Source organism: Eublepharis macularius, chromosome 7 (assembly GCF_028583425.1).
Source record: "Eublepharis macularius isolate TG4126 chromosome 7, MPM_Emac_v1.0, whole genome shotgun sequence".
Lineage (NCBI taxonomy): Eukaryota > Metazoa > Chordata > Lepidosauria > Squamata > Eublepharidae > Eublepharis > Eublepharis macularius.
The window spans coordinates 2,901,821-2,915,745 of NC_072796.1; the positions used below are offsets into that span (position 1 = coordinate 2,901,821).

The following is a 13,925-nucleotide window of genomic DNA, read 5'->3' on the forward strand; positions in this document are numbered from 1 at the left end:
GCTGGTTCTGTAACCGTGCTGCAAAGTCAGAGGCAGGTTGAAGAGAGCAGAGAAGGGATGGCTGAGGCAGGGGAGCGAGTGCAGGAGGGAGGCTGCTTGGGGGCAGAGAGCTGAGGCCCCTCTGTGGGCATGCCCCAGAGGGGAGGATTGCCCAGGAGAACCCGGCTGCCTTTGGCAGGGTGAAGAAACCATTGGAGCGCTCAGGAGCCGCTGCTGCTGCAGGGAAGGGGGCTCGGAGCCCTGAGCAAGCTGCTCCGTGCCCTGCCTGGAGGCAAGAAGCGGGCCTGGGCAGAAGCTCTCTCCCAGGCTGAGCCTGGAGGAGGGCCAGAGAGGAGAGGAGGAGGGACCATGCTCGTCATGACAATGCCAGGGCAGAGCTGACAGGCCAGTGGAAGCATCTCAGAGGGCAGCCAGTGTCCTGCCTGGGCCAGCATCTCGCAACCCTTGCCTTCAGGTGGCCCAGCAGCCGCGGCGTGGAGGCTCGGGTGCAGTCTGCCTCCATGTCGAAGGGCGGGGAGGCCGTGTACATCCCAGATGACTCTGACTTCAACACTTTCCGGGATCAGTGCGAGAGCCAGGAAGGCTGGAACAGGCAGTATAACAAGGCGGGAGTGATGGTGTGGAGCCAGGCGCAGGAGGAGAGCCACACAGTGCAGAAGATCAAGGTAAGGGCAGTGGCGTCCAGGAAAGAGACTCGGGGATGCTGCCCCACAACCAGCCCCCCCCCACGCACCCTCCACCAGCCCCCAGCTCCCTCGTTGCCCAGTGGCATCTCCTCCCCGTTCACCAGCTGCCACCTGACCCGTCAATTCCGGGCTGTAAAGCAGAGATGAGTTGGCTTCCCTCCCTCCTGCACTTTGCAGCATCCCTCCCTCGGATTCTTTTTCCACCCAGGACATGCAATGCTGCAGCATTAACTGGAGACGTTCAGGAGCTACCATGGCTTGGGGGCTTTTCATTAGGAAGGAAGACGAATCCCCCCTTTTTCAACCTGTGAGGGATCTCCGCTGCTGTAGCCTCCAAGCACGTTTTTAAAGCTAGAAATCAACCCCTTCTGGATTACTTTTTAAAAACTATTTGCACTCCTCTGAAACGGAGATGAAAGAGTGCCACAGACTAGGTGATGAAGGCTCGCTTCACGTGTGGTATCAGGAATCTTGGCAGTGGAGTTGCCAACTCCTGGAAATTTGTGGGTAAGGACTGCGGAGGGCAGAGTTTGGGGGAGGGGTTTCAGCAGGTATAATGCTATAGAGTCCACCCTCCAAAGCAGAATTCTCTCCAGGGGCACTGACCTCTTTGGGCTGGAGATCAGTTGTAATCCCAGGAGATCTCCAGGTCCTGCCTGGAACTCTGCCTGAGTACGGCACAGAAGTAAGCCTAAAAGCCAAACTTTCCTACCATGCCTGGCCTTTACTAAAAATCAGGATACTTACTGAAGCAACCACATTTTCTTCTTCAGACAGAGAGCCTTCAGGCTGCTCTTCGTGCCCTGTCTAAAACACCAGGAACTAAAATAGTGGCACTTGATTTCCTGTGTTCAGAAGAAGAGCAAGAGAGGCATCTTTAACGTACAGGATGGCAATGGACAGTGGACCCCATTGCAAAGAAGCAGAGGAGTTAGCCGTGTTAGTCTGCAGTAGCAAAATCAAAAAGAGTCCAGTAGCACCTTTAAGACTAACCAACTTTATTGTAGCATAAGCTTTCGAGAGCCACAGTTCTCTTCGTCAGATGCATGGAGGGCAAGAAGAAACTGGTCAGCTATATAGGTGGAGAGGGGAGGGGGGAGTAGATGCAAACAGCTCCTTCTGCTATGGAGATCAGTTTGCTTCTGTTAAGGAAGTCAGTTACTTCTGATAATGAGATAACCATTCATAGTCTCTATTCAATCCCAGCCTGACTGAGTCAAATTTACATGCGACTCAAATTTACAAATTTACATTGCAAAGAAGTTCCTGGCAAAATACTGGACACAGGGGAGAGGGGGGACCCCTGGTCCCCACAGAGAGAAAAAGCTTCCTGCAGGTGCTCCCCAGCCCTGTGCAATGATGACACTTTCAGAAGTGAGGCCGTCACAGCACTTTCCTTCCCTCCAGGGCTCTGCCAGGGCAGGAAGGAGCCGAGGAGATGCTTCCCTTCCTTCCCACCAGCTGGCCTGGAGGGGAGGCAGGCAAGGCAGAGCCTGAGTATGAGCCACGCTCTCCTTTCCTCCTTGGCAAGGAGGGCCCACGTTGCCCTCCAGCAAGCTGATGTGATAAGCACGGTGGGGAGGAGATGGGGAGGCAAGCTCGTCTTCTTTGCCTCGGCCGGTCCTCCTCCTTTGTGCGAAAATACCGGACATTTATATGTCTGGTATTTTTCTTTGAAGTTTTCCCAGACAGTCCAACAAAATACTGGACTGTCCAAGTGAAAACTGGACACCTGGTAACCCTACAGGTTAGGATGGGCAACCTCAGCACCAAATTTTGGTAGTTCCTACAGATATTTGGCTGCACAGAATTGATAAAGAAACAGGGCCCTGAGAGGAAATTCCTTTCCCTGAAAAACCACCACCTGAAAATCTGCCATTGAGGTCTTGCTGCAAGGACCCACCCCAATGGGTCCATCGTGGGGCCAGTTTTGACCAAGGGCTCCTGCGGGAGAGAAAAACAAACTCACTCAAGCTGAGACACTGCACAACTCACATTCTCCGCATGAGCAGGCCCAATACCAGCTGCAGTGGCAAGAAATAAGCCCACAAATGTTACTGGGAGCCCATCCTGCAAGCGGTTTGATATTCCTCACCCACCAAGGCGGGAGCTGCTTGCTTGGAGGCACATTACTGACTTCAAATTCTCCTCTTCACCAGACTATAAAGCAGATACTAAACAGCCAGCCTTCCCAGTGTCCTCTTAGTTCAGATGTTTTGTTTTGAGTTGACTGTTCTGTAAGACAAGACAGGATCCTTGCGGAGAGGCCTGGCGTTCTGGGGTTACAGCGAGGGTCGCCAGCGCCAGCATGGCAAATTCTAGAAGATTTGGAAGTGGTACCTGGGAAAGGGAAAGGAAGGAACTCAGCAGGGGTAAAATTCCATAGACTCCACTCTGAAGGTGCTATTATGTTGCCTTACATATTATCTGTTGCTTTAAATATGTACTCCTATATCCTACCTGTGCTTCATGTTGTCTAATGTCAGCCCTAGAATTGATTATGTTGTTTCACCAATTCTTCAGCCCTGTATTGGATCCTTGCTAATGCTCTGTCTTTGTAAATTTGTATTCATTTACCCTATGATGTTGTTAGGGAAATGTCCTTGACACTATATGGAAATGCCTGCCCTTGTCCTTGCTACTGATTGTACTAATATCATACTGTGTAATCCACCTTGAGTCTCAGTGAGAAAAGCAGACTATAAATGACATAAACAAACAAACAAATATTTCCTCCAAGGGAATTGTTCTCTATAGTCTGGAGAACACTTGCAAGCCTAACTATAGCTGATCTCCCGCCCATCCCCCTGGAGGAAATGCCAGCTTCGGAGGATGGACTTTATGGTTTACCCCTCCCCAAATTCTGCCCACCTCCAAATCTCCAAGAATTTCCCAGAACCAATCTGGGATCACTATGTGATCGAGTGGAGTGCAAGTGGGGCGCAAGTGAACAGGGAGGAATACACGTGAGTCTGTTCACTTGCCATTCAAGTGTAATTTGTATGTGATCGAGTGGAGTGCAAGTGGGGTGCAAGTGAACAGGGAGGAATACACGTGAGTCTGTTCACTTGCCGTTCAAGTGTAATTTGTACGTGATCGAGTGGAGTGCAAGTGGGGTGCAAGTGAACAGGGAGGAATACACGTGAGTCTCTTCACTTGCCATTCAAGTGTAATTTGTACGTGATCGAGTGGAGTGCAAGTGGGGTGCAAGTGAACAGGGAGGAATACACATGAGTCTGTTCACTTGCCATTCAAGTGTAATTTGTACGTGATCGAGTGGAGTGCAAGTGGGGTGCAAGTGAACAGAGAGGAATACACGTGAGTCTCTTCACTTGCCATTCAAGTGTAATTTGTACGTGATCGAGTGGAGTGCAAGTGGGGTGTAAGTGAACAGGGAGGAATACACATGACTCTCTTCACTTGCCATTCAAGTGTAATTTGTACGTGATCGAGTGGAGTGCAAGTGGGGTGCAAGTGAACAGGGAGGAATACACGTGAGTCTCTTCACTTGCCGTTCAAGTGCCATTTGTCGCTTGTAGCTTGGCCCCCCAGTCTCGTGCTGGCAACCTTCCTTGTGAAACAGCAGAACCTGCCATCACCAGAGACATGGAAAAAATGATTGTGCCAATCGCCCCCAGTATTGCCTTTCACCCCACTCCTCGGGATTGTTCTTTCGTCCCTGCTATTGACTGAAGTAGATCCTACTGACTTGTCAAAGGCCGCGTCTCAAACATCAATGAATTATAGATTGATAGTAATTAAGTAGGGAGGTATGAATGCTGCCCTGCGTATAAGCAAGGCTATTGTCAAACCAAAACAATGTTGCAAGAGGGGTGGGAGGAGAGAGTGCCTAGTGGCCACGGACCTTTTTTCATAGCCAACTGCCCATAATCAGTGATGGCTTGGGCTGGACCATAACTGATGGAAGACCAGGGCTTGTTTCGTGGCAGAGCAAAATTCATTGTCTGGCCACCGTCCTTCTCTTCAGGGAACTGGAGAGAAGGGAGTGAAGGCTAGCATGCCCTTGTAACCCTTCTGATATAATTACGGAAAGTTGGGAAAAGAGTAAAGAGTCCAGTAGCATCTTTAAGACCAACTTTACTGTAGCATAAGCTTTCGGGGCTGCTCGCTCTCATTGGCTGGAGGGCCAGCTGGGCCAGGAGCATGCTGGCAGATGTAGTCCCACAGGCACCATGACTGCAGGGACCAAAGTGCTTCTTCACCTCATCCACGATGCTGGGTTGCCAGACTCCAGGCAGTGGCTGGAGATCTCCTGGAATTAAAACTGATCTCTAGAGCACAGAGATTACTTGGCAGCTTTGGCTGGTGGACTCTACAGCATTGTAACTGCTGAGGTCACTCACCTACCCAGGCACCCCCCCCTCCAATCTCCAGGAATTTCTCAACTGTCTCAAAAGAGATCCATCAGTAAAGGGACAGGGAGGGACCAGAGGAATCCCAGACATTCTCAACATTCTCTCATTCTGAGAGCTGCAATTGTTCCTTCATCACTCAAGGAAGTAACAACAACTGAAACAGTAGTAAAGCAAAACACATTCCAAAAAACATTCCATTCCATTTCTTGGAGGATCAGTTTGTACATCATATTCCTAACACTGCAGGGAAAGGAACAGGCATGCTCTGAACAGAACATGATAAAAAATAGGGTATAATGACTGCTGTCTCTCCAGGGGCTGACTGCCCCTGAACATGGAGGTTCTTTGCATGTGTAGCCTCCCTATGCCACAGAGTTTTTCCTTCCCTCAGGTTTCAGAGGGGGACAAACCACAGAGTTAGAAAGATAGAGAGATCAGGGTCAGGACATCTGTTTACTGTTTAATGCTCGGCTATCCTTTGATGTGTAGATTGCTATTCTGAGGACTTCCTCTCTCCGTGACATCCTTCTCTTCCTGGCTTGGTCACGCTTCTGTCCCTTCTCTCCATCTTCCACCATGATGCAAGACGTCCTTTCCCATCAGAGGTTTGAGTTCCTAAAAAGGAACTCATTTCTTTTCTAAATATAAACCAAGTCTAAGTTTATTTTCTCTTTAACGCTCACGTTTAAGGGATTTCATAGTGTTCTATGTGTGATAGTGCTCTGGAATTTATTTTATTTACTACATTTTCACCCACCCATCCACCAAGGATATCACAGCAGCGTACATTCGTCTCCTCCTCTATTTAACAGTCCTGTGAGGTAGGTTACACTGGCTCTCAGTATAATATGTATTGCTTAAAATTAGGAGTACTTTCTTACATTTCTATAGAGGTATAAAGAGATTTATCTGATATTCCTTCATACCACTTATAGTGCATCAGTTACTTTTTTCAACACAAGTAAAACTCTGTAGTCCATTGGAAACGGGGCTAGTATGTCCCGTTGATAGCAGGCTTAATTTAACTTGACTGTGCACAAGATGTAATTTAAAAACTCAGGATGAGTTTGTGTGGAAATGACAATTAAATTGCACACATCTAATGGGAATAATATTAATACTGATAATCAAAAAGAATCCAGTAGCACCTTTAAGACTAACCAATTTTATTGTAGCATAAGCTTTCGCGAATCAAGTTCTCTTCGTCAGATGCATGGGACAGAGACTGGTCAAAGTCTCTGTACCATGCATCTGACGAAGAGAACTTGATTCGCGAAAGCTTATGCTACAATAAAATTGGTTAGTCTTAAAGGTGCTACTGGACTCTTTTTGATTTTGCTACCACAGACTAACACGGCTAACTCCTCTGCAATATTGATAATGTTTCCAAGTTTTAGAAAACAGAGAAAGAAAGAAAGAAAGAAAGAAAGAAAGAAAGAAAGAAAGAAAGAAAGAAAGAAAGAAAGAAAGAAAGAAAGAAAGAAAGAAAGAAAGAAAGAAAGAAAGAAAGAAAGAAAGAAAGAAAGAAGTTAAATGAAAACAAATTACTGAAGTAGTTTATATTTCATGTTTGTATGCTTATATGTTTTGCGTGTTTGTTGACTGAAATAGTTTTTTTAAGGAAGTGCGATCAAAACTTTAATGCAAGCTGCTGTTTCAGCTCATGAAGTTGATTTTTAGCTCACAACATTGCACACCTTAGAGGGAACACTGGATAAGTATGATCCTACTCGGTAGTTCCTATGTCTTTTAATACCACCACCACCCCCAAACACACAAGGTAGGTTGTTCTGTCTCACACACAAAGGCCATGTAAAGAATCTATGGCCTTTGTTTTACTTTTCTGGGTAAAAAAAAAATGAAGTGGAGCAAAGAGGGTGGGAAGAAAGCGTGATTGAAATTACAAATACAATATTTTCTAAGTCCCTCGAAGTAGCCACAATATAAGCCATGCAAAAAAGATGTGTTTTCAATTAACACAAATAAAGTACTGCTCTTTAAAAAAGGTTTCGATTTGAGTATACTAGCATTAAATTCATTTTACTTTAATTACATCACCATTTTCTTAAAATACAATACATGTGCTTGGGGGGTAAGGGACTCAATACTGGACTGGTGGAAGGGACTCAGGGAGTGCTAACGGTCCATGGGTTAGGGACGCAATATTTGCCTTGCCCCGGGCGCTGGCAACCCACGCTACGCCACTGCTCAGTAGGCAGCAAAACAAGGCCATCCATAGAGGAGGCCGAGGCTTCTGTGAACTTGGGAAACTGCCCAACTGTGCAGAAAAATGGTTATTTGCAAATTAAAAGGGAGAAACAGCCTGAGAAACCCGGGCCATTACTCTCCAAGAACTGGAGAATGCTAAGGACGGCTGACGGAGGTGGAGGAAGGGTTGCCAATCCCCTGGTGGGGATCCCCCACTCTCACCCTTTGCCACCACTGACCCGGATGGTGGTGGGGAAGGGCAGCAAAGGGCCTCCTGGGGCGAGATCCTGGTGCAGTTCGACAACATCACTCCCAGGAGTGACGCCATTGCACAGCTCATGGCCCCAAATGGGCCAATTCTTTAAAAATTGACCTGGCGTAAAGCACAGGAGTACAATGATGTCCGTCCCAGAAGTAGCATCCTCAGGTAGGTTCTGGGATCACAGGTGTGCAGAGCACACATTCAGGGAATCACTAGAGGTGACTGCTGGGTCACACACCCCCTCCCACTGGGAGGGTAAGGTGACCTGGCAACCCTAGGTGAAGGAGTTTGACGGGCTCATATATGTACACATAAACCTGCCTTATATGGTGCATGAAGGTCAGTATTGTCTACAGATGGGCAGCAGCTCTCCAGAGACTCAGGTCGGGATCTTCCACATCACCTTCCACCTGATCCTTTTAACTGGAGGTGCCAGGGCTTGAACCTGCGGCCTTCTTCATGCCAAGCAGAGTGCCAGGGATATGGCTAGAACTGCAGGGGAACATCTGCTGGTTATGGCCAAGAAAGTCATTCAAGATGCCTTTGCACACAGAAACAGGGCTAGCCCAGCCATATAACTAGACAGGCCACAAGGGGAGTGGGCATGAAGCCCACTGTTGTATGGCCCCGTGCAGATTAGAAGAACCATGTAACTCATGTTAATATATACAATGTACAAAGGCCCAGGTGCAGAGAGTGCCTGAGAATGGCCGGAATGTCTAACTTCACAGAGGCTGGTAACATGATTCAAGGATAGATGTATTGGTGGTAGTAGACAGTGCCCTCGAGCCATAGCTGACTTATGGCGACCCCTGGTGGGGTTTTCATGGCAAAAGACTTGGTGGAGGGCCAAAAGATATTCAGATGTATGAGAAACTTGTAATCACTAATTCTTTGTTAACACAAAAAGACTTTGTTAACGCAAAAAGTAGCAAGAATGAACTATTGTTATGTGTTTCAAGAGGATGTTTCAGATATGGATAACCTTGTTTGGGGTCTGAGCTCATAATAAGTTAACCAAGAATTTGAGTCTTTGAAGCAGGATAGACAGCTCTTGTTAAGAGAAGGTCCTGAAACCCTATAAATATGACAAGCTAAACTGATAGAGATGCTTTTTAGAAGGGGCTCCTGGCCTGTAACCTGGATGTGGGTAACCTTCATATCTTTGTGTGTGTGTTATGTGCCATCAAGTCATTTCCGACCTATGACGACCCTATGAATGAAAGACCTCCAAAATGTTCTCTCTCTAACAGACCTACTCAGATCCTGCAAACTGGAGGACGTGGCTTCTTTTATTGAGTCAAGCCGCCTCGTTTTAGGTCTTCCTCTTTTCCTGCTGCCTTCCACTCTTCCTAGCATTATTGACTTTTCCAGAGAATCTGGACTTCTCATGTTGTGACCAAAGTACGATAGCTTTAGTCTTGTCATTTTAGCTTCTAAGGAGAATTCCAGCTTGATTTGATCTAGTACCATGTAATTGCTCTCCTTTAATGATATGTATAGTTATATTGGATGGTATGATTTTCTGCTGACTGGGTTGATATTAAGAATGCAAAATAATTATTTGGTAATAATTATGGTTCAAATGGAAGCAGAGATTCCAAAATGGTATTACTTGTGTACAATACCCAGTAACGAACCTAAGAACTTCTTGCCAGGAGTGAAATGATTTGATCTAGGAAAGCAACCTAGACACTCGGGGCGTCTTACGTGCACGCCTGTATCTGAATCAGGCCTGGCCGGCCTCATCTAGAACAAGGGGCTCCTCTGCTGAGCCATGGCCCCTCCCCCACTATTAGACTTAGGCCCTAATAGTTCAAAGTGTCTTGGAAGGGAAGATTCACCAGCGTGCACTGAGGTGCCCCTCCCCTGGACCTGTTCTTCCCCTTCCCCCAGTTAAAAGAATGGGAGAATTAACGAGGAGGGAAGGAAAAGAGCTTTCTCCCCTCTTAATTCATTGCAGTCCTCCCGGATGATGAGAAGGGGAGGTGGACGTGAAATGAGGGTCAGGTCAGGGGCATGTGCTGAAAGGCATTGGAAGGGAAGGGGGGTTGGAAGCCCCCTGCAGCAACCTTGTAGTGTTCAGGCCCAAACTAGAGAGACAAGCAGCTCTCTGCTGGCTGAGTCCAACACCCCCATGGCCAGTGTAACTACTCAGTACTGGCAGACTACAGAGGTCCCTAGGTGAACTGAGAATGAAATTCTTCAACTCGCTCCAGATTTCAACAGTACTGTGTTATGGGGTGGCCCTAATCATTTCTCCGTCTGCCCCCGTGATCCCACAAAAAAGTATGTGCTCATCATCACTCGAGTTCTAGGCACATGTTACTATGAGTGGGGGGCACAGCCTAGCGCATAAACTCCCCACTTTTTGTTTTGGGTGACCCTGCACACAGCCTCATAGGGAAGATGCTCCAGACCCCTAATCATCTTGGACGCCCTCTTCTGTACTTTTCCCAGCTCTTCAGTGTCCTTTGTGAGATCTGGTGACCAGAACTGCTCACGGTATTCCAGGTGAGGCCGCACCATGGATCTACAGAGGGGCATTATAATATTGGCTGTTCTCAATCCTTTGCTTAATAATCCCGAGCACAGAGTTTGCCTTTTTCACTGCTGCAGCACACTGAGTTGGTACTGTCATTGAGCTGTCCTCTATGACCCCAAGGTCTCTTTCGCTCTCAGTCCCAGCAAGTTCAAACCCCATCAGCATATTCTTGAATGTGGGTTTTTTTGTTCCGTGCTGCATCACCTCACACTTGCCTACACTGAACTTCATTTGCCATGTTGGTGCCCATTCACCCAATTTGTGGAGATCCTCCAGAAGCTCTTCACAGTCAGCCTTGGTTTTCACCAGGCCATCTGCAAGCTTGGCCACTACACGGTTCACTCCCAGTTCCAAATCATTTATGAACAAATTAAATAGCACCAGCTGCAATACCAGTCCTCATGGTACCCCGCTGCTTACTTCCCTCCATTGCGAGAACTGTCCATTTTGTCCTACTCTTTGCTTCTTGTCATTTAACCAATTTTTAATCCATAAGGAGACCCATTCTCCATTATCTACATGCTGTCAGACAGGGTTTAACCTGTCTGGCATAGAAGGCAGAAATTACTTGGAGCAGAACTACAAGTGACAGAAGGCACAGGTTGGACCCTTGTCAGCTTCCCTCAAGGTTTGATGGGAAATGTAGGCGTCCTGGTCTTGCAGCTTGGCTCTCCGACTGCTGTCCAATGGACTTTTCAACTGTCACTTGTCCCACATTCCGCCAAGCTGCTGCCTACATTTCCCATCAAATCTTGAGGGAAGCTGACAAGTGTCCAACCTGTGCCTTTTGTCACTTGTAGTTCCGCTCATAGTTGCAGTTTAATGTCTGGCAGGAGTTAGCCTGCCAGTTAGAGTAGGTAGGGAAGTTGCATTGTTACAGTTAAACAGTCATTCTCGGCAATTGCCTTATGTTAGTTGGTTGTACTGTGATTCCTGAAATTAAAAAAAAATCCATTTACTGAATCTGTCTCTGCCTGATCTGATCGGTGCGGATATTTTTGGGAAGATCCATGGAACAGAAACCAACATTTTGCCAAGAATAATCTTTTCCTCCTATGGACCCCAGAGGATACACCATTGGCCCCTGCGAAATGGCAGTCGAGCCAAGGAAGAGCCATCTGATGAAATCCGAAGGAGACCAAGGAACTCAGTGGGAGGAATCCAAGCTAAAGGCGGAGGAGGTGAGGGGGCCCAGGATAATGCCGCAGACAGACCTGGACTTCCTACCCTGGCTGGCAGCAACTCCCCGAAGCTGGGCTCCTCGTTCTTGTGCCACTGCAGACAGAGAGCTTAGAGACAGGAGGCGGTCTAAGCTTTTCACGCTGAGTGGGGGGGAGGAAGAAGCCATCCTGAGTGATGAGAGGGAAGAGAGCACAGAGGAAACAGAGGGGGAAGACTCCAGAGGCCGTGACACCAGGGAAGTACGAGTCCTACGGGAGGAAGTAGAAGAGCTTAAAGTGGCAATGAGGGAGATAGTGGGAGGAATGAGGGAACTCCTGCAAAGCACCCAAGTATTGAGAGACCCAGCCGATTTGCCACAGAGATGGTCCAATTTACCCAGGGACCCTTCTCCCTTACCAGCCTTTCAACAGGGAGTCCACACACCATCTTATCAGGTCAACCAGTGAGGCCCTTGATCCAGGGTCAAGCCGCCCTGAGTTGACAGAAGTTAGAAGCATGATTTGAGGGGGACCCTGAAGACTTGGCGTACTTCCTGGTGCAGGTGGGGGAGTTTTTATGCGAGTGGGGCCATATCTTCCTCAGTGACCTCAGCCAGGTGAGCTATATCAGGTCCCGTTTAGGGGGGTCAGCAGCCAAATGGTACGTAACTCTCTATGCGGCACAAGCCCCCGAGCTATAAAATGTAAACGTGTTCATGCAAGCTCTTAAAGAAGAATATGAAGAACCTTTGGAGGAAGAGAGAGTGAGAACCCACCCGAAGCGCCTGAGGCAGGAAAATCATCCTGTACGCGAATATGCAGCCGAGTTTAGAGAGCACGCGGCTAAGCTGAGGGACTGGACAGAGGGAGTGAAAATTGAATTTTTCCGAGCTGGCTTAAATCCAGATTTGGTGGCTAAGGCCTTGGTACAGGATGAGACGAAAACCTTATTAGGATGGATCCAGCTAGCTTGTGAGATCGAGAATAGGGAACAGGTGGTGAAGTTGCTGCGTCTACAACACCAGGCCGGACAGCGAAAGAACCTCGGGGAAGGGCGACCGCGAGATCTAAGGAGGGAATGGAACAGCCCCCTCCCTCCGGATGAGAAGGGCCGAAGGATGAGCCAGGGGTTAAGCCTATGATCAGACCAGGCAGAGACAGATTCGGTAAATGGTTTTATTCAGGAATTCCAGTACAACCAACTAACATAAGGCAATTGCCGAGAATGGCTGTTTAACTGTAACTATGCTGACCATATACTCCTTGCCCCTCCCCTTTTCCTATGGAATGGAACTTTTGGCTTTGACAGCCTTTCAACGCGAGGAAACTAAACTGCAACTATGTAACTTCCCTTCCTTCTATGACCGACAGGTTAACCCCTGTCAAACATTAAGCTGCAACTATGTAACTTCCTTCAATGACCGACAGGTTAACTAACCCCTGTCAAACATTCAGCCTCTTGAAGATTCCATCCTGGATAATCCAAGAATAAAGTTTCCCCTGAACTGAGCCTGGGCATCGGAGCGGCAAACAACAAAAGTGGGCATGCGTGCAAGAGAGTGCCCGTGTGGAGCTGCTGGTGAGCAACACGAGCTTTTCCACACATGAATAGTGAGATGAAAACAAGTACAAAAGAGAGAAAAGGCGACACAAAAAAGGGGCATCTCTAATTACTTGGCATCTGGTGAGCCTGGCATTAAAAATGCAAAACTGCTAATGAGCAGCCGATACCCTGTGCCTCATCCTGGCCCACTCCAGGCCTTGTTGATGGCAGGCAGATGGCGGGGGGGGGGGTTCATCCATAATGCAACACTCTCCGGGTCAGCTTTGCTACAGGGTTCGTGCCTTTGCTTGCTACTCAACAAATCTCACCCAAATTCACTTTGTGGCAAACCCTGGCTCTGCCCCCACCACAGGCAGATTTCTGAAGAACTAGGTGTCGCGTGCGTTGCCGTCCGGGGCCGGCGCTGGCGGGTCCGTCCCTGGTGGGGGTGCGTCGGGCGGGTCCGTTTTCCTGGTGAGCTGGCACTGGCGGCTCCTGTGGCAGGGCCCCTCCCAACCTGGGGTTCCGCTGTAGCCTCAGCCGGGGCACTTACTCTGGAGTTCCTTCACTCCCGAGACTCCGTCCCCTCTCTATGCACACACTCCTCCTCGGCCCAGCTAGGAACCCACCTAATATACCCTCCTTCCGTCACCATCCCCGCCCAGCCTCCCACATTCCCGCCCCCAGCGTGCTTCCCATCACCTTGGCCAGGCAGGGCCAGGCCCCTGAGCCCCACCCTGCCCAACTGCCCTCGCTGGTCTCTGCACCCATCTTCTCTCCTTTGCCCCTATCCCGTCTCCCCTTACTAGCAGATTTCCCACCCGCCTCCTCTCTCTTCCGCCTACCCGGCCATCCCTGACCTGAGAGCGCCAGCTGCGCCTCATCCCCTTCACGCAGCTGGGCCCGCTGGCTCTTCCCCCGTCCTGGAGGGTGGGGTCGCCGTGGCGCCGGAGCCGTGCTGGCCCCCGCCGGGGAAGGCGAGACCGGCTCGGAGGGCGCCTGCGCCAGCGGCTGCCATGTGCCCCGCTGCCCTCATCAGGCGGTGTTGGCTGCAGCCCGTGCCAGCAGCGAGCTCCCGCCAGGCGGCGCACCTCGCTGCAGCCCCAGCGGCGCCGGGCGGTGGGTACTGCACCGCTTCTCCCTGG

The 13,925-nt window shown here is 49.1% G+C and overlaps 1 protein-coding gene across 1 annotated transcript in view; it reads left to right on the forward strand.

The window, feature by feature from the left end:
* Positions 1 to 500: 500 nt before the first annotated feature.
* Positions 501 to 13,925, forward strand: part of LOC129333755 (START domain-containing protein 10-like) — a 32,315-nt gene continuing 18,890 nt past the window's right edge. Inside the window, exon 1 of the mRNA XM_054985628.1 lies at positions 501 to 665. Within this exon, the coding sequence (XP_054841603.1) occupies positions 501 to 665 (165 nt within the window). The remainder of the gene's footprint in view (positions 666 to 13,925) is intronic.